The sequence below is a fragment of the Labeo rohita genome, chromosome 16, assembly GCF_022985175.1.
Source record: "Labeo rohita strain BAU-BD-2019 chromosome 16, IGBB_LRoh.1.0, whole genome shotgun sequence".
Classification (NCBI taxonomy): Eukaryota; Metazoa; Chordata; class Actinopteri; order Cypriniformes; family Cyprinidae; genus Labeo; species Labeo rohita.
Window position 1 is genome coordinate 38,240,346 of NC_066884.1, and position 27,197 is coordinate 38,267,542.

Below are 27,197 nucleotides of genomic sequence, written 5' to 3' on the forward strand. Positions count from 1 at the left end.
AACACAAACTGAAGAATTAAGATTTAAAATGGTCAAAGCCAGGAAGCCATTGAGAGTATTTCATTAGAGTAATGTGTTCGTTAATTTGGCTGATTTAAGGAATTCAAAAAGAACCAGTTTTTCTATAAAACCAATATTATGTAAATTGTTGTGTATTTTAAATTTGTTTAAATTAAGTATGTATTGAATGGCTCTTGAAACACTTTACAAAACAAATAGTAATAATAATAATAATAATAGCAAATACATATTATACCTGATTATATTTTTTTAAAACGGAAGAATTTAGACTTGAAATGGCCATTAAGGATGTCTTATTAGATTTATGTCATCAGCATATGTAAATAAATAAATAAAAAAAAAAAAAAATAGGGGGAAAAAACATGGTTTATACAATGAAGATTTAAAATAGCCTGGAAAACATAAATAAATATATTTCGATTTTTTTTTTCTAAAATTTAATTTTAATACTTTCTTTTTCCAAATTGGCCAGATTTAGGAAAATCATATAGAACCAACTTCTGTTTAAAATCAAGTTTTGTATTTTTTAAGTCTAGAGTAAATTAATTATGAATAGAATGGTTCTTTGGGGGGGAAAACTTCAGAAAACAACAACAACTATTATTTATTATTATTATTATTATTATTATTATTATTATTATTATCATTATTATTATTATTTGTTTTTAAATATCCTTTCTTAAATTACAAAAAAAAAAAAAAAGGTAGCTGGCCTGATTTATCAATTTCAGGCAGAATGCACTGACATAAGTTGTTGGATTTATTTATTTTTAATGCAAATTTTGAAGTTTGTGTAAATAAATTAGGAACTAAATGGCTATTTTGAGAAATGCTTTACTAAACATCTACTACTGATAGAAATATCTATTTTTTTTCTTAAGGAATACTAGTTAATCACTGTATATCAAGTATCAAAATATCACTGACTGTAAATATTATGCTGATTTATGCTTTGTTCATTGCATTTAAAGCATACTTTTTATTCCATTTTAATAGTAGCGTTGATAACTCATTATTTGTGAGTGTGATGGTTTGGGGTGTTTGTTATTTGTTCGTGTGTAATGTTGCGGTGTTGCAACACAGTGACAGCGACAGGCCGGAAACTCTAGTTTGTCCATCAAAGTGAAACCCAAGTCTGTCGAGCACAAACCAGGAAAGCATCACGACGAGCTTCACGCGCCGTTCTAGTTGGCAGAGATAAAATATTAAAGAACGCTGTTGTTTGAATGACTTGGCTTTCGAGATCCTGATGATGTTTGTCCGGATGAGGCAAAATAACTAAAATGGCTGACGCAGGATCTGAATCTGTGAGCGACTCCGGGCTGAAATCCTACCTGGAAGGTGCCCTGAAGGCCAGCGGACGACCGCTCGATCTATTTCCAGTGCCACCCGTTTTAACAGCCTCACCGTATTCGTTTCAGTGCTGTAAATGAAACCCAATTTGGTTCTATCAATATTAATGCTGTCAGATCGCTCTGATGACGTGGAGCGAACGAAGACCTTGGCGGAACAGAGGAAAGATCAGTAAATAAAGGATCAGAGGCACTATTGCTAGAGAGGCGTATTGTTAGCATGCCAACTGTTTTAACACAATCAATGGCATTGATTCCACAGACGCGGCTATAGCTCATGATTCCTGGCCTCGTTCATTTATTACGCCTTTCCCGTCGCACTTCCGCCCGGCTCAGGATTAACTGCTCCGGCAGGACGTTTGATAGAGCCGTGGGCTTGTAAAGCGGAGGAGTGTAACCGTGTCTGCGCTGGACTACAGCTGCCCGCTTTCTGATAAAGGCCGCTTGTTTCACACGCTGCCGTTGATTTGTTGGGGTATCGTGTTAATGGTCCGCAGGGTTCGACCGGCACTTGTGTTTTTAACGCTCGCCAAAGACTCCGGTCTCTTAAATGAAACTGGTCTCCTGAGGATCGGCCGTGTTTCTGCTGGGGGTCTTTATTAGAGCCCAGGCACATTTCTGTGGTTGGACGTCTGCTTCTGTCAATCCACTACAGGAGCCTGACGTCATCACAGTAGAGGCTGTCGGCTTGATCACGTCTCACCGAACAGGTTTTTGAGTGTCTGATGGCATCTACATGAGAAACCAACCCATGTGCATTTGCAAATTTTGGATTTAAATTAGTCTTTTTATTGGCAAGAATTAATGTGATTTCTTTGCTTTAAAAATGCATTATAAATGAAAAGATTAGAGTATTAGAGTATGTTTTACCAGAAAATAGCATTTCAGTTTTTCTACAAATTTCATGGTTAATTCAGTGTTACTTGCTGTTTCTGTCTAATTATTTATGAAATGCTGAGTGAAAATTGCTTCAAAGTAGAGCCTGCAACATTAATTTATTTATCTATTTGTTTGTTTCTGAGCACATACTTTTTCCTAGGGCCGTCAAACAATTAATCACGATTAATCGCATACAAAATAAAAGTTTGAGTTTGCCTAATATATGTGTGTGCACTGTGTGTAATTATTATGTATGTATAAATACACACAAATTAATGTATATACTTAGGAGAAATATGTTATTTATGTGCAAAATATTTTTATTTATATGTAATATATATTATATAAAAATATAAATACATAAACTTGTAAATATTTCATAAATATATACATGAATGTGTTTGTATTTACATATGCATAATAATTACACACAGTACACACACGTATGTGACCCTGGACCACAAAAGCGGTCATAAGTACATTTTTCGATATTGAGCTTCACACATCATCTGAAAGCTGAATAAATAAGCTTTCCATTGATGTATGGTTTGTTAGGACAATATTGTCTGAGATACAACTATTTGATAATCTGGAATCTGAGGGTGCAAAAAAATCTAAATATTGAGAAATCACCTTTAAAGTTGTCCAAATGAAGTTCTTAATAATGCATATTACTAATCAAAAATTAAGGTTTTTTTTATATATATTTACAGAAGTAATTTTACAAAATATCTTCATGTAACATGATCTTTACTTAATATCCTAATGATTTTTGGTATAAAAGAAAAATAATTTTTATATAATTTTGACCCATACAATGTATTTTTGGCTATTGCTACAAATAAACCCCAATGACGTAAGACTGCTTTTGTGCTCCAGGGTCACAAAGGCAAACTCAAAGTTTTATTTTGTTCATGATTAATCATGATTAATCGTTTGACAGCCCTACTTTTTACGTGATACATTTTCAAACTTTTTTCTATTTTTATTCTAATAAAGTACAATCACAGAAGATCAAACGACAAATTCAATGAAAAATGAGTCATAAAACAAACATTATTGTTTATATATAAATATTTACACAAGAAAATACTATATTATATAGTTAATGCTTTCTGTGTTAAACATTTTCACCCATTCTCAGTTATCATAATTTTTACTTATTTATTTATTTATTTATTATGTAATATAGATTAGTATAGTATAGAAGTATAGATTGATTATGTGGGCAAAAAGTAAAATATAATGACTTTATAATACTTTCATTGATCTGTTTCTTAAAGTGTCCCACCTACTTTCTTTTAGGAAAAAAAAAAAAAAAAAAAAATATATATATATATATATATATACACACACACACACGTCTGGTTTATTATCTTTGTGGGGACTCTCCATAGGCGCAGTGGTTTGTATACTGTCCACACTGTATTTTCTATCCCCTTACCCTAACCCTACCCCTAAACCTAACCCTTACAGAAAACTTTCTGCATTTTTACTTTCTCAAAAAATCTCATTCTGTATGATTTATAAGCTTTTGTACCCATGGGGACCGCAGGCTGGTCCCCACAATGTCAAAAATTGGCAAAAACAAGTACACACACACACACACACACACACACACATTTATATATAAAGAGTTTATTTGCAAAAACAGATAACTGTTTTTTTTTCTTCTTCAAAAATCATGTTTTTTATTGTAGCGAATTTTAGCTCAAAGGGAAATGTATATAAATAATTACAATTAATTATGATTAATTACAATTATTTATATCAGCTGCCAGTAGTAACTGTAGCAGAATTAATTTTTCCATCAACTAATCTGTTCGCCCAGCGAACATTCAGTATAATCTTTATATCAACTCTAAGAAATGATATTTTCTTGGCCACAGAAAATAACTTTCTTAAAGTACCATTGCATTAGAGCATGTAGCTCGAATCGGAATCGTAAAGGGACATTAATTTGCAAGGCAGAATCAGAATCAAAACTCATGTAATTTGTGCACAATAGTTTATTAACGAAGGACTAACACATAACTAATCTAAACAAACAAACATGAAATCACTCATACATGGGGGAATGGTCAGTGAGAAGCAGTTAGAGAGAGAAACAAGGAAATGAAGCTATGAAAGAGTCAGTTAACCACCTGCTGTGAAACCATCAGTGTTATCTACAGCTTATACTAAACCTCTGTATGTTTAGTTAAGTGTACGATACTTGCATTGCCTTGGTCGTCGAACAAGTGTCCAAATGCAGTCTCTGGTGAAGGTCTTGATGGTTGGAGCAGTGGTGGTTTTGGAATCGTGATCACGTTCTTCTGGGTCCGAAGAGTGATGAACTCCAAAGATGTTCTGACTCGATGGTGACTGGGAGTTTCATCCCATGTGAAAAGTGAAGAAGAACCAAGAGCTGAGAGGGACTCAGCTGAAGTCCTGTGATCCTTGGGGAATGGAAAGACAAGGCCGCAAGGCCTGGCGCGTGCTTAGGGAAGTCCTGAAGAGTTCTAGCTCATCTTCTTAGGTTCTAAAAGAACCACTGACTGACTGAGGCGAGTCATGAAGATGAATTCAGGAGTTGAGTGGAAGTGTCTGGCTCTTAGTGGTCGAGAGCCAGTGTTGGGCCTGTCGGGCCTGCCAGGCACGCCCTGTGCCGGCTTAGGCTCCCCGTGGGTTCCTCCACACGGGCAGCAATCGGTAGATGTTGCAGACGAGTGAAGAGAGTGAAGAGAGGGAAGAAAAACCAGGGAGGCGGTCAACCGTTTGCCTTTAAGCTCTCTGGAGGCTGCGCCTCCAGGAGGTCCATGAACCAATGGTAACTTTCACCTTTGGAGAGAAAGTTTATGACTCTTTGTCCGTGAGCATGGTATTTTGCATATGTAATTCGACTGGGTGTTGATGCAAAAACTACTAGGTTTCTTAAAACACTAATATGTTGCATAGGTATCAACATCTAATTTACACCATCTTTTAGATCATCAACATACGAATTAAAAGAGACCAAACATGACATAGGTGCTTTATACAACTAGTCATCTATCATAACGCATGCATAAAACAGTAGAAAGACAAATAAAAATACAACAGACAAAATTAAAATACAATGCAGTAATACTGTACACAATGACCTGGGCTATGTGTGATAGGAAGGTCAAAGAAAGGTTTGTCTGGGAATGAATAGGAAAGAGTCTATGTCTATAGGCATTGTGTCTTTCCTATGGCAAATGTAGCATGGGCAGATGTGCATTCCTTGAAGCAATAAAACCTCTTATCAGATAGTCACCGTGGCAACTAAGCCCTTTTGGGGTGTTATTTGCTTTGGGGGGTTGTCTTCAAACTCCAGCATATAGCTGGGTTGTTGGTTTTAAAGATTATTTGTTAAATGTAACAAATAACTGTATGTCTGATTGGTCCAGATGCTACATTATTATATTATGATGTTTTCATTGTGTTTGTAAGCTGTATTTTTTTAAGTTGTTTTTAGTTATTTTCACTTAATCAAAATAACCCAAGTGCAGTTTGATTGAGATGAATTGGAATGCACAATTAAAAACATGATTTTTGAAAATTGTTAAAATGGAGTTATCTGTTTTTGCAAATGAACTCTTCTATATAAGAGATTGCAATGAAGTTATTTAGACTTTTTTTCCATCTGTGCAATAAAGTATAGTCACAGTAGATCAAAAAACAAATGTTTAGTACATTAGAAAGAATGCAGTTGTTCTCTGCATTTAGAAAGATGCCACATTTATATCTGGCGAAAGCTCCCTCTCTCTCTTCTCTCAATAATAGCATATCCATCAGAGATGACTGGATCAATAATTGTGTTTTGGCCCGGGTCGTCTACGAGATGGCATGTCATCAGTGACAGACAAATATCATAATAGGTAAACTGTACGAGAGCCTGGACTCTATTGATCCGCTGTGAGTTAAAGCTACACCAGAGCTAAGAGCCCGAGGAAAACGCCTCCTTTTGTTTATCGCCTCAAAATATATCGGAAAACCCAGGAATGCCACATTAGCAGCTTTTCGCAGCGTTTTTGGCCGAATGAAAAACAAGGCCTGTGAAAATCCATCGCTCCGCCGCGGCCGTTCTGTTTTTCAGCTCACATGCGTGACACGACGCAAACACTAATGTTCTGTGGTATGATGTTTGAAACACGACGTTTGTCTGATGGATTGTGTGTACATACAAGTACTCTGGGGCTATTTGATTAACAGATAATTGCCTTTTAGATTTAAATGATACTGCCAATATGTTTAGCGTAAGTAGGAATGATGGGGCTCGCTGAAATCATTATCCCCAGGTGTGTTATTAGTGGAAGGTTAATGTCTCGTGGTCCACGTGTACAACAATTTGTAACCGTTTTGGCCTACATGACTAACATGCAGCATGTGCTCAACTCTACAACAGGGTTTCTGCGGCTCTTCAAGAGTCTTCATTCACCCTTACACAGATTGAAGACTAAAAAGGTCTTAAACCAGAAAAAGTCGTGGCATTAAATGTATTTAATGCCATGTATTTAAAAGCATTTTGTTTTGTTTTCCAATATAAATGAACATCCTTAAATCAAGATACATTTATTTAAGATGCAAAATGAAGATATGAAGTCGTGTTTTATGAGAAACTGAACAAAATTAAGTGAGTTTATGCTTAAAACAAGAATAAATATCTGTCAATGGGGAATGAAAACTTGTTTCCCCTTTGAATTAAGTTGATTTTTTTCTGAGCCCAATGGCAGATATTGTCTTGATTTAATCCTAAACTTGCTTCATTTCCAATCAATCAATCAATAAAAATATATATATATAGAGAGAGAGAGAGAGAGAGAGAGAGTTTTACTGTTTACAGCATATATTTACTATATTTATTTAGGATTTTTATTTATTAATGTATTATTATTATTATTTTATTTTTTAATTATTATTAATTTATTTATTTATTTGTTTGTCATTTTGCATATATAGAATAAACACCATTCTTTTTAAAAAACAGTTTTTTGTTTGTTTGATTGTTGTTGTTTTATGTTTGTTTTTTGTTTTTGTTTGTTTGTTTTTTAAATTTTTTTTGGCAGTGTGATCAGAAATATTGAATGTGAGTAAAATGAATGAAAAAGTAATGGCGATCTCTTGGAAGTTGTATTTGCACACATTTAAGCTAAGTTAATATAGCTTTTTTTAAATTTATTTATTTTTTTTTTATGTAGTATAGATTATTATAGTATAGAAGTATAGATTGATTATTTGGACAAAAGTAAAACATAATGCCTTTAGAATACTTTCATTGATTTGTTTCTTTGAGCATCCCAAACAGGAAAATCTGAAAGAAAAAAAAAAAGAAAAAACATTAATACATACATACATACATATATATATATATATATATATATATGTGTGTGTGTGTGTGTGTGTGTGTGTGTGTATAATTAACAGCACAGGGAATTTGATTAATACAGTAAGCATAGTTGCTTATTCAATAGTAAATGTTGCAATAATAATAATTATAATATATGAAGAGTTTATTTGCAAAATAAATTGAAAAATCATGTTTTTTTTTTGTTTTGTTTTGTTTTATTGGTATCATGTTTTTATTGTTTTATTGTGTTAGCTGTATTTTTTTGTTATTTTTACTTAATCAAAACAAGCCAACTGCAGTTTGATTGAGATTAACTGGAATGAACAGTGAAAAAACATCTCTTGGAAGTTGTATTTTTACACATTGAAGCGTTGCTAATACAAGACATTTATATTTAGAGACCATATTGATGCTTTCCGTTTATTGAGTCCTTAAATTTTCTTTGCTTAAAAAGGTATTGTTACCTTCATAAACCCTGGTATATGCAGTGAATGCTGGAAGATGTGTGTGTGTGTGTGTGTGTGTTAGCGATCGCTTGAATCTTTGGTGGTTTTGCATGCATTTGGGAAAAGCAAAAGAGCCTGGAGGCTGATATGAGCCATCTTTTATTTCCAAGATTTAAGCGCGGTCCGAACTGGATGGAGCGTCCAACAAAAGTGCAGCGGTATTGCGGGGTTCTGCCGCGCTTGATAAAGCGCAGGCCTCTGGGTTGCATAAGAGGATTGTTCGCGAGCGATCCAGGGGCCTTCGCCGCTCAAGCCTGCCAGCTGGGCCCCGTCTGCGGCTCTCATCTGCGCAGCTGGCAGCCGTCCGGCTCTGAAGCGACGCGCGGCTCGCAGGCCTGCTTTCAGAGCGAGCCAATGTCACATTACTGCGCTGTCCAAGCGCACTCATCGAGATGCCTGCGTCGCCGCATCCCGACACAGCGCATCCGGGCGTTTGGGGCCCTCGTTTTAATCTGTGAAAATCAAAGATGTGCTGTTTGTGAGGCACAGATTATAGCATGATGTAGATGAATCGACTGTATTCTGCACCTACTGTATTTTCAGCTGTGTTTGATTTCAGTTTCCCAGAATGTGTGTTTCCATCATTCAGTATAGATCAACAATGATTCAAAATAAGGACAAATCTATCATTCAAACTGATGAAAGGATGAATTGAGATTAAAAGAGAAATATGATCACTATTGCATAATTAATGAATGAATAAATGCATAAATGCTGGTGCAGGTGAGTGGCTTTCGGTGTTTTCGGTGCTGGAGTGAAGGACGTGTGTGAAATGAAGTATGTGTGATTTCTGACTGAGACACTGAGGGAATGTGTCGTAATGTTCTGTCAGGACGGGTTTTTATCATCTCTTGATCATCTCATCCATCCGAGGGGTTAAAACGTGCTGCCATGGCAACAGACGGGGTCAGCTGATAAAAAGATCAGCCACTCCTGATCCTCATTTTCTTCCCATCTGAGCTCAGTCTGGAGTTATCTGGACCAGCCCATCACAGCCCACGCAGATAACACACCTGAAAACTCAATCCACTGCAGCCGTGAGAAAACTAGGAGAAAAACCTCCAGCACCACTGTCAGACAGGACTGTTTAGTGTGTGTGCAGGAAACCTGTCTGATAACAAGCACTTCAGCATGTCTGGAATAATAGATTTTTAATGTTTTTTGAAATAAATAAATAAATAAATAAATAAATAAATAAAAGTATCACCAAGGCTGCATTTATTTAATCTAAAAATACAGTAAAAATTGTGAAATGTTAATCTAATTTTTAAAAAAAAGCTGTTTTCTCTGTGAATATCTGTTAAAATGTAATTTATTTCTTTGATCAAAGATGAATTTTCAGCATCAACAAACATTTCTGATTATTATCAATGTTAAAAACAGTGGGGTTAGTAATATTAAATTAATGAATAGATAAATAATTCAGCAAATATGCTTCAAATTGATCAAAAGTGACAGCAGAGACACTTATTTTGTTACGAATGTATATATTTATTACCTATTTGTTACAAAAGATTTCTATTTCAAATAAATGCTGTTCTTTTGAACTTTATATTCATCTGTGAATCCTGAAAAATAAAATGTATGATGGTTTCTACAAAAATATTGGGCAGCACAACCGTTTTCAACATTAATAATAATCAGAAATGTTTGTTGAGCAGCAAATCAGCATATTAGAATGATTTCTGAAGGATCATGTGACACTGAAGACTGGAGTAATGATGCTGAAAATTCAGCTGCGCAACACAGAAATAAATGACAGTTTAACAGATATTCACATAGAAAACAGCCTTTTTGAATTGTAAAAATGTGTTACTGTTTTTACTGCAAATCAAAAAAAACAGCCTTGGTGAGCAGAAGAGATCTCTTTCAAAAACATTTTAAGAAGTCTTCGTAAAAATGATTCCAAACATTTGACCTGTAGTATACAGTCAAACCAAAATGTATTCAGACACCTACATTTCTCACATTAACACAGTTTATTCACTATAGTTCAGAAAATGGTCATAAAATATGGCAAGAACTCAAGAGTTAAACTGTGCATGTAACAAATGGTCAGGTCAAAAACAAGTTTACTTACATAAATAAACTATAGTGTATGGAAGCCCGTTTCCGCTAGTGAATATAAAATAAAAAAGGTAATTGCTACTTTTTATCTCAAAAGTCTGACTTTTTTTCTCAGAATTATGAGATACAAACTCACAATTGCGAGTTATGAAGTCCAGTTATGAGGAGAAAAAAAAGACTGATATGTTCAGAGAATTGCGACTTTGTATCCCGGAATTCTGACTTTATAACTCGCAATTGCGAGTTTGTATCACGCAATTCTGAGAAAAAAGTCAATACTGTCAGATAACAAGTCGCAATAACCTTTTTTTTTGTTTCATTTTTTATTCAGTGGCAGAAACGGGCTTCCATAAGAGTGTGCTGCACCCAGTAGTAAGAAAACATATCAAAAATTATATCTGGTGTCTGAATAATCTTTGGATTGACTGTATATTCAGAAAGGCCTCATAATGCTCTGGTTCTGATACTTTCCAGAAGATAATGTGCTGTGTGCGTCGCACAGGTTTGCACCCATTTTCCAAATTAGCGCCACTCCCATGTGGAATACGTTGTTCCCTTTATATCCGCGTCCCGCCGCTCGCGTGCGACATGTGTCGTTGTCAGCGGCCGTGGACGGCTGCCAAAAGCCCAATCAACAGCTTTCACCTCAACTCTCAATAATGATCCCTCCAGATAAAAACTGCTGACCATTAAATTATTCATGGCCACGTTATGAATAAATAAACTGACAGCTCCTCTCGCAACAAATCTGGGAAGTATTTGCTCATTTAATCATTGAATTCAAACAGAAGCTGCAACACATTCGGTAAGCGGGCCGTCCCGCCGGACCGTTCGCACTTGACCGGCGGCCAATCTGCCGACGGAGGCTTCCTTCCAGACCCCTTCTCCCTTTTATTTGATTTTCTCAGGCTTGTGTTGAGTACTGGCTGCGCTAAACCTTTATTTCTCCCCTGATATTTGATGGGATTAATTGTATGCAACACACACGCATACCCGTGTTTAATTAGCTGAGGCCTGTGGTAGCGCGCTGTAGTCTGCATCTAAACTCATCGATACCGCGCTGTGTCGATGAGCCGGTGTATATCTGCTCGAACAGAATTTATTGTTGTTCTTGCGCAGGCTCGGGATGTGCAAATGGCCCATGTCCAAACTCTGATCACAGATCAATGAACATTTAGCAGTGCGCTACAAGACTAAAGCGGGACGCAAAACAAACAGCTTCATATTGAACAGTCTGAGCAGTGTTGTGAAATGCTCAGATTGAGGAGGATGAAGTGTTGCACAGGTTGATGGGACGGCAGGATCATACATTTACTTCCAGCAGATCCACAATGACAATTCTCCCTTTTCAAAGTAATTTGGAAAACAAAACAAAAAGCATAACTGCAATCCAGACTGCTGAATCAACATTTTAAAATGCTGAAAATAAAATTTAAGATGCTCCAAAAATAAATCAATTTATTTATTTATTCATTAATAAATAAACTAATAAAAACAAATAAATAGGTAAATAAATATTTTTAAAAAGCACTGGTGATTTTCTGGCAGAACATCCATTAAGCTTACAGACATTTCAAGGCAAGTCAGCTTTATTTCTATAGCACTTTATACAATTCAGATTCAAATTCTGATGTAAATCAGTTTCATTGAGCAATAAGCAGTTCTACAGAAAGCAATGTTGTTATTCAGCTCAAATTCAGTTCATTTCAATTCAGTTAAATAAAGTAAAATAACACTTTATTTGACAAAGTAACACGTTACATGCACTTACTATAGTAATAATAGTAAATTATGTGTAATTTAAAGTAAGTACATGCAGTTAATATTACTGAGCGCTTATTTGTGCAGTTGCACTGTACAACAGCACAATAAAATGGAGTGTAACCTAGAAAAAAAATCCTTCGTATTCAGCATGGTAATTTACCGTAGCCCACTTTTCTTATTGTGCACCATGCATCTGAAAATATATGTTAGGAAATAGAAGGCAATGCATGCAATCATCTATTTTTATCAAATGTCCATAACATTAATTGCAAAAGGCTTTTTTTTTTTCTTTTTAAATGAGCCACAAACTATATAATACAAAACATAATGGTAATTCAAAATTCTATACATTAAAAAAAAAAAAAATTAAAATAATCATGAAATAATCAAACAGATGCATTATAAATAAATAAATAAATAAAGTTGTTTTTTTTATAAATAAGGCCATCTTGGTTGCCTCCATACAGAGACACTGTGATTCATGTCAAACTCGAAGTGCTGGAAAAATGACCAGAGTCTTGTCAATTCCACTAGAAGTGGATGTGTTTGTGACGGGCTGACGATCAGCTGATGTCTTCCAGCTGGAAACACATCTGTCTGTCTAACATCCACTTCCTGTCTTTCTCTCTCTGTCTTTTACTGTGGATGTTTCTGATGTTCTAGAGCGATCCTGTCCGCCCTCTGTTTTTCACGACGCCTGATCTCTTGTATGAAAAAGTTGAGCATCGTTTACATTTGACAAATGCACGATATCTTACGACCTGACTAATAAAGCTAGAGTCTGTGCACCCGAAGTTGGATGCGCTTTCATTAGTCGCCGCTCTTTTCCGAAAGCGAACGCGATATTTTATTTCATTCCGATAAGATTTGTGAAAGCCGAGCCTTTGATTGATCGGTCTCCCGTCCTCCGGCTCGGCGTGGTTTCGAGCGGCTCTGTGTTTACATGGCATTCTCGGCTTCAAAGTTCGGTCTTTCCGGCGCGACGCATCGTGTGCCAACGCTTCGCTCTCTGTTGTGGCATTTTGTACGCCGTTTGCGTCTGCCACCCTAACATTTCATCGCGATAGGATTTCTTTTAAGTCATCGAAACGCTCCCGCTCTCTGGCTGACCTTTTGAACCTGTCGCTCCGATCGCGCCGTTCCCGAGCCACTTTAAATGTCACCTTACTTGTGCTCAAACATTGTTTATTTGCAGTCCCAGACATGCAACCCGATAACACCACAAAAGAGTGGGTGCGAGACCTGCGCCGACGGTTATATGTCAGTATCCTCGTAGCTTTTCAGGCGTCCCGACTGTACAAAAGCGTCCTCGTTCAGAAACCCGGGCAAGGTCAGCGTGGATTAGCCACAGGTAACCCTATCGGGCCCCGCACAGTGCTTACAAAGACCACTGACACTCGCTGTCAACAGACTCTTTGGAGGGAACTCTATCCGCCCGGCCCGCCGTTATTGGACTACCTGGACGAGGACGGCTCGGGTAGCCTTTTCCAATTGCGCCTCTTTGTGCCTCCTTTTATTTGCCTTTGATTTAAGGTGATTCACCGGCCTCATCAATCGGGCCGTCTGGACGCTTGCGCGGCCGAGACTCGTCCGGCGCGTAATTCCTGTCGTTTGTGGCCCTTCTCTTCTCACACAGCTCTCTTTGTGCTCCAACTTGCGAGAGGCAGATGAATGAGACAGAAGCTTAATTCTACATGACATGGATTAGGTGTGTTCCCATAGGATCAGCCGCTAGAGCAAACACAACCCGGAGAACCAAAGGCTCGTTTCCACTTGCTCCTGAGAAGATGTGTTTTGTTTTAAGACGTGCTGGTGTTTGGGCTTGAGAGACAATCTGTCAGCGGTCTGCGCTCCTTATGAAGTCCACAACATCAAAGCACAATGAACTTAACCATTAATCACAATGCATGTGTGTTTTTTGTCGAGTATTTGATCCGTCATGCTTTTATGGCTCAAATAGTCTAATAGTGAGAAGCTCGGTTTTATTCAGAGACTTAAACTGAACAAAAATATGCAGTTTGGTGCAGATGAAATCAATATGAACGTTAAAACAGCACAGCAGACACTGACATAAAATGATGTCAAAATCAGTGGTCACTCTATATCTCTATATCTAATATGTCTTAGTAAGATGAGATTGAAATGATCCGAACATATAATGCAATGCAATGATGATTAAGAGATGAGCAAACGAACAGATGTGAGATGTTCTGAAGAATTGTTTGTGCAATTACACTAAAAGACCTTTTACTGGATAAAAGAACTCTATCAATCAGACGACTGAAGGTTTTTAGGGTTGAAGACTTTAACTTTATATTAATGTACCTGCGCTGTGATTTGGTCGCTGATCACACACTCTGAAACCTTTGTTTCTATGCAGAGTTTGAGTTGTTGAGAAGATGCAAGTGTGTCATTTATCATGCTTTCAGATCACTGGAGCTCAGCGTTTAACCCCTCGACAAATTGTCATTTTAATTGATTAAACTCAGCTCAGCCAATGGACGAGGGTCATTTAAATCATTAAGCCACCGTATATCATAAAGCCAGCGGTTTGCTCTCTCTGGCCCTGCAAATATTTGAAAATCATCATTCATAGTCTTCTCTGGCTTATAAATCCCTGATCATACAGTAATGATGAGCCGTCCGCTCATTACAGTCACTCAGACACAAAATTCAGGAGGACACATCTTAAGAAAATCTCAAGAGAAGGCATATTATGGTTGGATTATTTTATTTTATTTTATTTTATTTTATTTTATTTTATTTAAAATAAAAATAAAAATAAAAAAGTGTAACTGAATAATAACAAAAGCTTATTTTACCTCTTTAAAAACTGGCGTAGCATAATATTTTATTGCTAATTCTTTATACCGCATAAAAGTGACTTTCTTCCTCTGTATTTTTTGTTCTTGTTTTGCAGTACAAATATCTAAACTTAATTCTTGATTTACTTCAGAAACAAGACGATTTAGTATATTAAGCATTGTGTAAAATTTATAAAAGTTTATAAAATATTTCAGTTAGATGAGAAAGAAAGGAGTCAGAAAAATGTGAGAATATTTTTTCAGTACCCATCGTAAGATTTTTCCTCACATTCTAAACTGTTTATATATATATATATATATATATATATGTAAATTGGTTACACTTTATTTTAAGGTCCAGTTCTTGTTCTTAACAAACCATGGATTACGATTTTTGTCTCAATAAACTCCTAATTTGCTGCTTCTTAATAATTAGTAAGATAGTTGTTAAGTATTGGTGGTGTTAGGGATGTAGAATACGGTCATGTAGAATATGTGCTTTACAATGTTGGGGAAAGTTACTTTTAAAAGTAAATGTGTTACAATTTTACAATACTCCCTAAAAAAAGTAACTAATTATGTTACTTAGTTACTTTTTATGGATAGTAATGTGTTACATTGCTTTTGTATTACTTTCTAAATTTGGGCAGGGCTAGCTTGTTTGTTTTAATATAAGAAATTATATTTTTGGCAAATGTAAAAGCCCTTTTACACCAAAAGCCTCAGGCTGAAGGAAAAGTACATTTACATCTGTACAGTAGACTGCAGAACATGAAAGTTCAACATTCTTCAGCAATAAAAACAATGTTAGTTTATTTTCATTAAAAGATAAACATTCGTTAAAAAAAAAAAAAAAAAAAAGGATTAAATACATAAAAGATATTTGTATCATTTAACATATTGAATTATTGCAGGTTTGCATCATATTCTGAGTCGCATTTAACTGTTTTTTTTTTTTGGAAGTGATGAGTTAATGCATGTTCACATTTATTGTAGAACTAAAGTAACAAACATCAGATTTCTCTCAACATGGGGACTGGAGAGCTTTCAATCAATAAATAGGAAAAAAATGTAACTGGCGTTACTTGTTTGAAAACATAACTTTTTAATATAAATTAAAAAGTAATGCGTTACTTTACTAGTTACTTGAAAAAAGTAATCTGATTACGTAACTCTTGTTACTTGTAATGCGTTACCCCCAAACAGCCAACATGCTAGTAATATGAATGCTAATAAGCAACTAGTTAACGGTGTGAACTGGTCCCTATGCTAAAGTGTTTCCAAAATTTTAAATTTCCACCAAATCAAAGCAGCTTGCAGGACGCCATTTTGTTGTCATGTGACAAACAAAGCAGTGAAAAAAGGAAAAAGGACCTTTATTTTGAAACATTCTTCAAGCATGTGTGAAAGCAAAAATGTGACAGAACAGATTTGTCCCTTTCATCGTCTTGGCCGTCCGTACTTGTCATCGACCCATGAATATCTGTGGACAGATATCGTCGCTCTGGCTGAACAGTGAAAACACCCACCTATGATTATGGTAGGCCACCTAAACAACACAGACCCCCGCAGCCAGCGTGCATCAACAGAGAGTCTGGCTCTCGTCGAACACAATATGCTGGTTGATACGGCATCCATATCCTGCTGATTTGTTCCTCCTGCTTTTAAAAAAGCCCAGAAGAGGAGAGCAGAAACGCCGCTCGCTCTCGCTCTTTTACATCCATGGCCTTCTGCGGCATGTTAAACAAATCGAGACTGTGTGCGGCGCTTCACGACTCTATTGAAGCCGGAGACGGCGAGCAAACATCTGTGTTCCCGCGCACACTTCATCAGAGGCCCGAACGGCGCTCGCCCAGAGGAGACGGGGCTCGGGGTTTTCACTGGGGGCGAGGTGCCGATTCGAAACCCCTCCGCTGCCAAGCGCATGGATAGCTGCTGATTAGAGGTCTGGCGAGCTCGCCGCTGCCAGTCGGGCGAGATGACGGCTGTCGCCACCCTTCCTCGGCCCCGTAGGGCCCACTGGAGAAGACCAAAGACATTCTCCCCTGACAGAAGAGCGCATCGCCCCAAAGCGCAGGGTCGGAGCATTGAGAGAGCGCTGTATCTCCACGCCGCACCGGCACCTCCAAAGAGATGTGAATTATCACACAGACAAATTGCTTTTTGTGTTATGCTTATCTGCGCTCTCGTTTGCTCCGGCTCAGCTCAAATTTGCTGCTTTTTGTCATATCGGACTTTTTTCTCTCTCGTCAAAGATCTGGCTCGCTGTAGAAACGTGATGAAATAACAGCAAATCTAGCTCACGCTAAGGTGCCTACGGACACACAAACACTCGTCTTTTCTTACATTTTGGGATTTGCAGGCATTCAGAGGCGAGTTCAAAGAAGACGTAAGTTGATACGGGCCGCTTTAGCTACCTCACGTTATATATTTCCGTGAAGCGCGCGCTTTCTGATAACCAGAATGCAGATTCACCACTGAATCAAGTCCTGAAGAATGTGAAAAGGTTCCTTTCGCCAATTCTCTCTGTCAGCGAACTGGCGAAAAGACATGTAAACATGTTTTTTTTTTTTTTTTAAATACTCCTTTTATTTAAACGAATTAAATGATGAGAACCCACATTATATTAAGTATTGTAACTGCGGTCTATCAATTGATACAATGCACGTATGTGCACATACGTGTTTTTTGACATTGTAATTACATTTTTTAGTTACATCTATAATTAAACTGTTGACCCAACCCCTAATCCTTAACCCAACCGCACTTTACCTTAAACCTAACCAAACCACTAAACCTGTCCCCAGAGCGGCAGATTACTTAAAAATTGTAACCTGTTACTGATTCCAAATTACATGACAAAAATTGTAGCTAGTAATGTAATCTGTTACATTACACATTTTAGGTAATATAATATAATATAATATAATATAATCAGACTACTTTTAGATAACTTTTGACGTAACTTGTGTATCACATTGATTTAAATAGGATAATATTTTACCATATTGGCATTAAGAAAATATATTTCGAGGGGTGAGAACCAGAAGGGCGTAAGTGACATTTTGGGTGATATCCATGTATATGTATATGTGTATATATATCTCAAATAAAAGCTCTTGATGAGCTTTCTAAAAGCATGCTGTCATCCATGACTGTACAATTTTTATTAGAAAAAATTAGTACACAAAGTCAAATCAACAGGCCCTCCTAAAGTTGGTGAAATGTCACTTCATCTTTCTGGTTCTCACCCAAAAAACATCATGAAGTGCATTAAACATTATATAACATCAAGGTTTCCCAAATTGGTGTTTATGAAAGAACTGCCAGGGGTTTAATGAAAAACTAATAATTTATTAAATCATTAAATAAATGTTCAAATTCAAAATTAAAATCAAATTTAATAAATAAAAAAAAAATTACAAAAAAATTGAAATAATTTATTTCTTTACCTGCATGTCATGTGACCATAACCAGCCTCAGAGAACATGCAAATGTGATAATTAATAAAATATTTCTTGTGAAAGTGTTCAAGTATATATAAGGTAAAAAAAACAAAAACAAAGAAAAAATCAGATTACAAAACAAATTGTGTGAATTTTAATGTGTTTGAAAGACAAAAGCGTTTCAAAGACAGAAATACATGGATAAATAATGCTCTGTTTGATAATTAAAATAAATCATCAATGTGTTCATCAGTAGTTGATGTAATGTTGCAACACTTCTTCAACCTGAAATGATTTTTGTAAATCAGTAGTCAAATGTGTCACCACCTGATTAATGACTGATCTTTGTGTGAATGTCCACAAAATGTGAAGTCTTTCTGAGTGTATACAAGCTGTAGGCTATTTTAGAAAGAAAAATTAAAAACATGAAAAAGAGGAATTGTTTTTTTTTTTTTAATACAAAAATGTTTAAGTTAATACAAGTACTTAATACTTAGAAATCTGATTACATAATCCAACTCAAAAAACTTTAACAAAACAGGTACATGAGGAACACACACATGCACACACACACACACACACACATATGAAGAGTTCAGATGCAAAACCAGCTAAAAGCCATCTCGGTCAAAAATGAGATAATGATACTGAGTGAATGCTCCTGACACATAGTATACGTCCATCAAATACTTCTTCTTCAAACTCGCTAAATTCCAGCCTCAGCCCAAACAGAAGTACCAGTACTTACATAGAGTTTTTGTAGAAGGTACAAAGTATTTGCAAATATAATATTTTTATTTTGAAATTTGCACCTGTTATGTTCAGCCTGTTCAGTCTTAGGTTCAATTTAAAAAAAGAAAAAAAAAAACAGCAGTGTTTATTGTCAATTTCAATTACATTTTTTTTTATTCAAAATGGCAGAATTTAGCCAAATAAATAAATAAAATAATGGATCTTACTGTTATTCAACGTTTCTATATTCACAAAAAAAAAAAAAAAAGGCAAATATTACATGTCCGTAGTTACATCTTGCACTCTTTTTCAGTTTGGTATAAATAGTAAAGCTGGCCTAAAAAAATGTGTTCAAAATCAAGAATACCACATATGTTTGGTCATTTCTAAATATTGGGGAGACTCAGTGTCTGTGGTGGTTTCGACCCTGTGCTCTGCCTCTGTGTGTCATTATATATCTGTGAGTGTGATCATCACAGGAGCCTGTATTCACCTCAGTGTTCAGTTTCAAAGTTCAGACTGATGTGAACACAAGAGGGAAATGTTAACAGGACACACAGGTTACAGCAAACAATATCTGTTTAGCCTTCATATTTCTAAAATAGCAGACACACATGCATGAGGAAGATAAACACATGCACACACACACATATGCTCTCCAAGATTTATTCACACACAAACACATGCATACGGAGTGGGCCGAAGAGAATTGTACTTCACAGAAACAGCACTTGAAACCCTGTCAGCTGCCTGGCATTCACATTTCAGAGTAAAGAATATAAAATCAATAATCATTTAGTCATAAGGGTAAATGAAGTAATATAAGATCAAAGTGTACCCTTTGGCCATTGAAGTTGCACTGAGTAATTTATCTCATCAAAAGGCAGTGCTGCTAATCCCTGCGCTGCTCACTGGAGCTGCCACTGCCGCGCTGCATTATCCCGGAGTAAACACGGCCCCGGAAAAATATGAAAAATCAATAGTTGTTTCCTTCTATCCAAATCGATGGCATGCATCATAAATCTGACTCTGTAAGGAGCCTGTGTGTGTGTGTGTGTGTGTTTTTGCTCTCAGTGTAATCAGCTTTATTGAGCATAAGGACCCGTATAATTACAGATTTTGTCGGTAAAACTTGATCAATGGTCTAAAAGGCCAGTGTTCTGTTGGGAAATCCAGCTGATTGTATTTACTGTTCAGGACTGCAAAACTCACTCACTGCATGCTCTTACACAACAATAATAATAACAATAATATTAATCAGCTATTTTAAACTAAATAAATTAATTATGCATAGATTGTGCAATATGTTTCATAATCAGAACTGTTTATTTTGGACGTGTTTTTGCATGCATTTCAATTTTAGACATTCAAATGTATGACATAATCATGTAAATTAGGATCTTATACACATTTAAATGCCTTGTTCAGCAGAACAACAAAATAAAGGAAACTACCCAGCTATTTAACATGAATTAATTATGTCTTATTAGATAATATCATATTGTCTGCAATATTCATTAAGTTCTGAGTAATAATGGAAACTGGGTCTATTTGAATTGTGCATATATATGCAATAGTATTACTTAATTATATATATATATATATATATATATATATATATATATATGCACACACACACTATTATATATATATATATATATATATATATATATTATTCTTTCAGCCATGTGAGTCAGTAATACCATGCAAGCCCATTGTCAGTTAATTCCATAATTTCATGTTTAAAGGCTTCTGCCGGTGAATTGGATAAGGGCATTTCACTGATACTTAGCTGCAGTCTTGGGCTGAATCTCCTATAATTCCATCATGTTTGCTGGGACTAAAATATCACGAGGGTTTCTAAGTATGGAAGTTAACCTAGTTAACCTACTGCCCCCTGCTGTGCGCTCAGTGCCGCGCGCCTCCTGTGTCCTCTGTGAGCCATCAGCGCCAAATTAATCTGTTTCCAGTCTTTACAAATTACTTTAGCACAGAAATAAGAAAGCGGGTAGAAACAGGGCGGCACGTAGGGTAGAAATTAGACCTGCTATTCGTGTCGGAATGAGAAACAGAGGGATGGAAAATGTGGAGACGTTTTGTTATGAAATTAATTGTAGCCTGTGCAGTAAATAAAAATAACGCTTTGTTTTAATTCGAACATTTTTTTTCACCACTACCACCATTATTTAACATAGCATGACAATCGTTTACTTCCTCCTGAATGTCAATTTAATCGATATTTCAATTAATTTCCACTAATCCTTGCATAATCTTTAAATGATCATTGCTAATATGCGAAATAGATTTTTCGTATTGTTGTATTTGACTGCCATACCAGAGGACTTTACGGATCGTATTTGCGTGTTTTATTTATTACAGTAAGTGCCTTACATTTCATTCCAATCATTTCAATTTAAGAAACGGTATATCCTTGAAAATTATTTACCATAATGCAGCCGACAATTAAAAGCGTTTTACGAACGCATTTCCCTCACCACCCGTTTTACGCGTTTTATATTAATTTGAATTTGTATTTATAGTAACAAAAGTCGAAGTCAAATAATCATATTTGCACATCTCTTTTTGCCAGTCGTTGTCACAGCCCGTTATTTATTTGAGTCATAATTTCCCGGTGTGTGTTTGTGTTTTCCCGTCACGAACCGTGACGTGCTAAAGAAAACTATTCCTGCTGAATTAGTTCTAAATATATGTTACAGGTATGTGGAAGACAAACTCCTGCTGTCAGGTCGGAAGACCTCCTGCGATTAGAGAGCAGAAATATGACAGGTTGAGCTGAAGAGGACTCACACCTCCCACCGGCCTGAACGCGCACTGACGCTCCCAGCGTTCACACAGCAGCGCCTCACACTCACCGCACATTTCGGCAATTAGCCTTTGATTCAAAAGAGCAACTCTTTACATTACAGAGCTGTGCGTTACAATAAATATTTACGGATGCAACAACTGAATTATGACGGTGAAACCTGGTCAGTGGAGTGAAGGAACGGCTGATTGTATTTACTGTCAGTGACTGCACAGTTCACTCATATTGCGTTCGTGCAATACTGATAATATGTGTAATAAAATAATAATAACAACAACAACAATAATAATAATAATAATAGTAACTTTTCAACTAAAAAAAAAATGCAGCTAACATAATTTCCCTTGGAAATGTATTTGCATATTGCATGCATTTCGTTGTCAGGTTTTGTGCAGTAGTTTGAAGAGAGTAAAAAGCACTTTCTTAACGACGTGTAATTACAAATGCAATGCGCGGTTATATTTAGTGCATCTAGTTTATTAGTAGGCTACTCTTGTGTGGCTATGTAAATACGCTGTAATGCACGAGCAAAGCCTCCACAGCCGCGGCGGGATTTTTTATAAAGAAATGACAAATGGGAAAATGGCACCATGTCATCCGTCCGCCGCCGAAATAAATCAAAAAGCAAGAAAAATGCGGCAGATAAACGACGGAAACGCGACGACGAGGACGCGCGGGCTGCTTTCTGTGCCGGTTTTGTTCCGGAATTGCATTTCACAGCGCGGGAGAGGGGGCGGAGATGGAATATTTAGATGAGCCGTGATTGACAGCTCCTGTTTCTCCAATGCTCTCAGAAACTCGCCTGCTCCTTCCAGCAACTCTTCACTCTCCACTCCCGAGCACTACAAACAAACGGACGCTAGGGGATCTTCATGACGGCACTCTGCTGATCGCTCTTCCTCTTTTGCGCTTTTATTTCTTTTCTTTTATTAGTTTATCCCTGCGCGCGCTGGTTAAATGCGCTGATTCTATCGATCAGCCCGTTTTCTGCCCTCCCGCGTTCCTGTTCTGGAGAGAACCTATAATAATGTCCTATCCTCAGGGTTACCTCTACCAGCCCCCGGGCTCTCTGGCGCTCTACTCCTGTCCGCTGGCCGCCCCGAGGAGCGAGGAGCTGGCCCGGTCCTCGTCCGGTTCGGCGTTCAGCCCGTACCCCGGATCGGCGGCGTTCACAGCCTCGGCCAACGGATTCTCCAGCCCTCTGCCCTATTCAACAGATCCAGCCACGGGATTCCCGTCCTACATGGTAAACAGCGCTGCTGTGGATGGAGAGCCGTCGCCATTCACGACTCATTGTTCTTGATAGGAATGCATGAATATTGCATGATAGGATGGTTATAGTTTTGGTTGTGGGTTCGGGAGTTGCATGCGCGTGTGTGTGTTTCAAAGGAAAGCTCGCGCGGGTCATGAATACAAATGCAGCTCGGCTGTACGGCTGGTTATGATCTAAAAGTTATTCTATTCGGCAATAAAGTCGCGAGTAAAATTTACAGCTATAAATGCGTGCGTATTTCCAAGAAACAATAACGGCGTGAGGCTAAATACGTCTTGGAATTCCTCCAGGCCCACTTTTACAATTTACTTTTGCTCCGTTAATAGGCCTTGATGTTAAAACACCGCGGTGTTATTTTTAGACAATAGCTCAAATTATTGCTTGTGATATTTTACAATTATTAACAAGACAAAAAAAAAAAAAAAGTGTGCGGCTGCACAGGATATTTTTGAGACGAGATTTGGAAGGATGTGAGCTTAAATAGGCGTTATTTAATCGTCAACTGATGAATTGCAATGCTAATGACATGGCACATGAAAGCGGGTAAAAACGGTCCATATCCAGTGGTTTTCTAATAGGATTTGTAATGCTGCGCTTCACTGATATGCTTCTGACACTGAAAGAGCACTGGGAAAGTCAGCCTGGTGATTATGCAAAATGGCTGCAATTACCCATTATCTGTTATCCACCCCAGTCCCATGTAATTGTGCATTCTGATAATTGCATGAAGGATTAATCATTGTTTATTGGCTTAATTATTATTAGTATTATATTTTTGGTTACACTTTATAATAACGTTCATTAATAACATTAGCGTTGTACAATGCAGAATAGATCATTAGTTCGTGTGCATTCAAATGTCACAAAACGTTGATTGATTTTGTTTAATTTGCGCTATATTTATTTTACGCTGTAAATAAATTTTAAAAAAGGGCTGGACGAAAAATATGAATAACACAGTTGACTGACAAAAACTGTTATTTTTGAAGGGGTCTCCGTATGACGCGCACACTACGGGAATGGCAGGAGCCATCAGTTATCACCCGTACGGGAGTCCCGGTTACCCGTACCAGCTCAACGATCCTGCTTACCGGAAAAATGCCACGCGGGACGCGACAGCCACGTTAAAAGCGTGGCTGCAGGAGCACAGGAAAAACCCTTACCCCACAAAAGGAGAAAAAATCATGCTGGCCATCATCACGAAAATGACCCTCACGCAAGTGTCCACCTGGTTCGCTAATGCCAGACGGAGACTCAAGAAAGAGAACAAAATGACATGGGCACCGCGGAATAAAAGTGAGGACGAGGATGAGGACGACGCCGATGGGGAGAGAAAAGACGAACGCACGGATAAAAACATGGACAACAGTGAAGCGTCTGCAGAGGACGAAGGTAGCCTACATATTAGTATTTATTATTATTATTATTATTATTATTATTATTATTATTATTATTATTATACGCTAATTTAATTTAAATGTATTTACGATTGGTAAAACGGAAAAACGCAAACGCACTGCATATGTAATTTAAAAATATTTGACATCTGCATAATGCAGCTCTATTTATTATATAGTACAGAATTATAATTGTACATTTTAAGAAGTTGTGCAAGTTTCGCACGGTTTTGACAGCAGTAACTCATCGCAGTGTGGTTTTTGTCTGCAGGCATCAGTTTGCACGTCGATGCCCTGACAGATCACTCGTGCTCGGTGGAATCGGACGGCGAGAAGGTCACGTGTAGGACCGGGGACCTGGTTTGCGATTCTGGACCCGATACCAAGGACAAATGCGACGCGAGTGATCTCGACACGGGCCGCGAGGATAGGCAAAGAGGCCCCTCACCCAAACCGGTGACATCCTCCCCTCTGACCGGGGTGGAGGCTCCTCTCTTGACCCATCATCACCGAGAGGACAACCGAAACAGCACCAACAAAACATGCCTGGACGGCCAAAACCAAACCGTCAAACCTAAACTCTGGTCATTAGCCGAGATCGCCACTTCGGACCCAAAGCAGCAGCAGCAGAACTGTCCCCCGGGCGTTGGCCTTTTGACCTCCACGGCGCCCAGCGCGTCCCCGGCGGGCGCAGTGTACCCCGCCACCTCCATATTAGGAAGGCCGCTTTATTACACCTCGCCGTTTTATAGTAATTACACAAACTATGGCAACTTCAGCCCGCTGCAGGGCCAAGGGATACTGCGCTATAATTCAGCTGGTGAGGGACTCCTGCACAAACAGAGCGGCGAGTCACTGCTAAAGACTAATCCAAACCAGACTGAACAACATTTCAGGGCCTCCAATGCAGAATCCAAAAAAGGTGCGTAAAGGGTGCATATATATATATATATATATATATATATATACATACTGCTGAGATTGACATGTTATATAACTAACTGTCTATCCAATAAAATATCTATATTAAATGAATTAGTTGAGGCACTTTTTCATGTAATCGCGCAAATGATTTTCTTAGTTGCTTGTTGTTGTTTTTGAGTCATCGCCGCATGTTCAGAGCTGTTTTATTTTATTGTTTGAACGCTTTGGCAGCTGTTTATTTTTTCTCATAATCGAACGCTAGCGTCAAGTCTACACTGTAAGAAGTATTTAATAGTCATTTCCCTTTACTAAAACGGGTGTGTATTTTCTGCAGACCCCACCGAGGTTTTCACAGTAAGATCCCAGTCTTACCTGTCGAGTTAAAGACCAGGAAGATCTTTCAAGTAAGTCGCTAATATAAGCTTTTAAGTGCAGTTTATGTGCCGTTTTTATGACAACATTGGAATGTTTCCAGAGGCCACTTCCTCATATTTAATTAGTCGTATTGTTCTTGTCAGCTAATATGTTCCACTGAGTATGAATATGAGGCCTGCTTTATGGTTGTGTAGATTAAGTGTGGATTTCTAAATTTTATGCAATAGCTGTATTATTATTTTTTTCCTTTTGGAAAATCGACTGATGTAGGTTTTGTTTCCTTGGTTCACAGGTAGGTGTCACAATTGCTTTGAACAAAGCGAACAAGCCATCACCTCTCTGTCTCTCTCTCTCTCTCTCTCTCTCTCCCCAAGCTGTTTTAAACTAACATTTGCTCTTACGCGGATCCTTTTGTGTGCCACTGTACACGCACGGACTACAGAGCACCTGCCTATAGAACAATAACACGTACGATTGTGGAAAAGGAAAGGAAAGAAAAGAAAAAAAAGAAAAGAAAAGAAAAGAAAAGAAAAAAGAAAAGAGCGAATTTTTTAAGGCACAATTCAGCCAGTCTGGTTTGGATGAACTGTTGATTTATTGATGAAGTACTTTATCCCAACATATGTGACTTTTCGATGAGGAGACTTATTTCTCAGGATCCCTATAGTAGCTTCATTGCCACCAGTTGTACACACGCGTGTGGGACATTCTAGACCTCCTATCAGACTTTATGTGCTAGAGGTGTGAAGTGTAAACGAGAACTCGGGACTGGTATAAACTTGACTAAGAGTGGAATACATTTGATATTTATTTTTGTAATGCCTATAATTTATGCAAGTTGTATTGCAACGGTAACTGAACATTGTTTTGTAAATAAATTATGATTGGTTTTTATTTAAAAAGCCGAAGTTACACGATGTTGTTAACAATGAGACTTTTACTAATTTATATCTCTGATTGTAAATAAAATGCGCTAGTCTGCACTGGCACCATTTGGACTGGCCTGTTTTTCAAGACGCAATTATATTCTAATCGTAGTGTCATTCTTTCACATCCTCAAATAGAACAAATAGATTTTAATTGCTATAATAATTTTATCAATTCAGACCTGCTGATTTTTTTTTCTTTTTTTATTTCTACAAAAGTGCGTTTAGAATATCCAGTGTGTGTGTGTGAATATGAAGCGTGAATGTTGAATGTGCTCTTGATGGCAGTGAATAATAGAGGCTGCTTATAATCCAGGCCTTCATCTATTTTTCAGCATGATGAATACAGGGCTGGAAAGGAAGCGTTATGAGCTCCCGGCGGGGTTTTAAGATGGTCAGTCGGGCTTCATTATAGACCGATATTGAACGATCCATAAAATCGTGTCTAAACATCTGCCAGCTCCGATGGGGCCCTGCGCGCTCTCGTGCGATGGCAATGACGTCTCTCTTATACGGGCCACCCCGTTAAAATTTTAAAGGCGTTAGTTAAACAGATT

The 27,197-nt window shown here is 37.4% G+C and overlaps 1 protein-coding gene across 2 annotated transcripts in view; it reads left to right on the forward strand.

The window, feature by feature from the left end:
* The window catches only part of irx2a (iroquois homeobox 2a), a 50,959-nt gene extending 24,255 nt beyond the window's left edge, over window positions 1–26,704 (forward strand). Inside the window, exons 1-5 of one of the 2 annotated variants that reach the window (XM_051132102.1) lie at window positions 22,588–22,991; window positions 24,008–24,410; window positions 24,687–25,337; window positions 25,674–25,743; window positions 26,007–26,704. In XM_051132102.1, coding sequence (XP_050988059.1) covers window positions 22,773–22,991; window positions 24,008–24,410; window positions 24,687–25,337; window positions 25,674–25,723 — 1,323 coding nt within the window. In that variant the 5' untranslated portion in view covers window positions 22,588–22,772 and the 3' untranslated portion in view covers window positions 25,724–25,743; window positions 26,007–26,704. Of the gene's footprint in view, window positions 1–22,587; window positions 22,992–24,007; window positions 24,411–24,686; window positions 25,338–25,673; window positions 25,744–26,006 lie in introns of those variants that run through there. The other variant, XM_051132103.1, reaches the window with a different exon arrangement.
* Window positions 26,705–27,197: the final 493 nt, after the last annotated feature.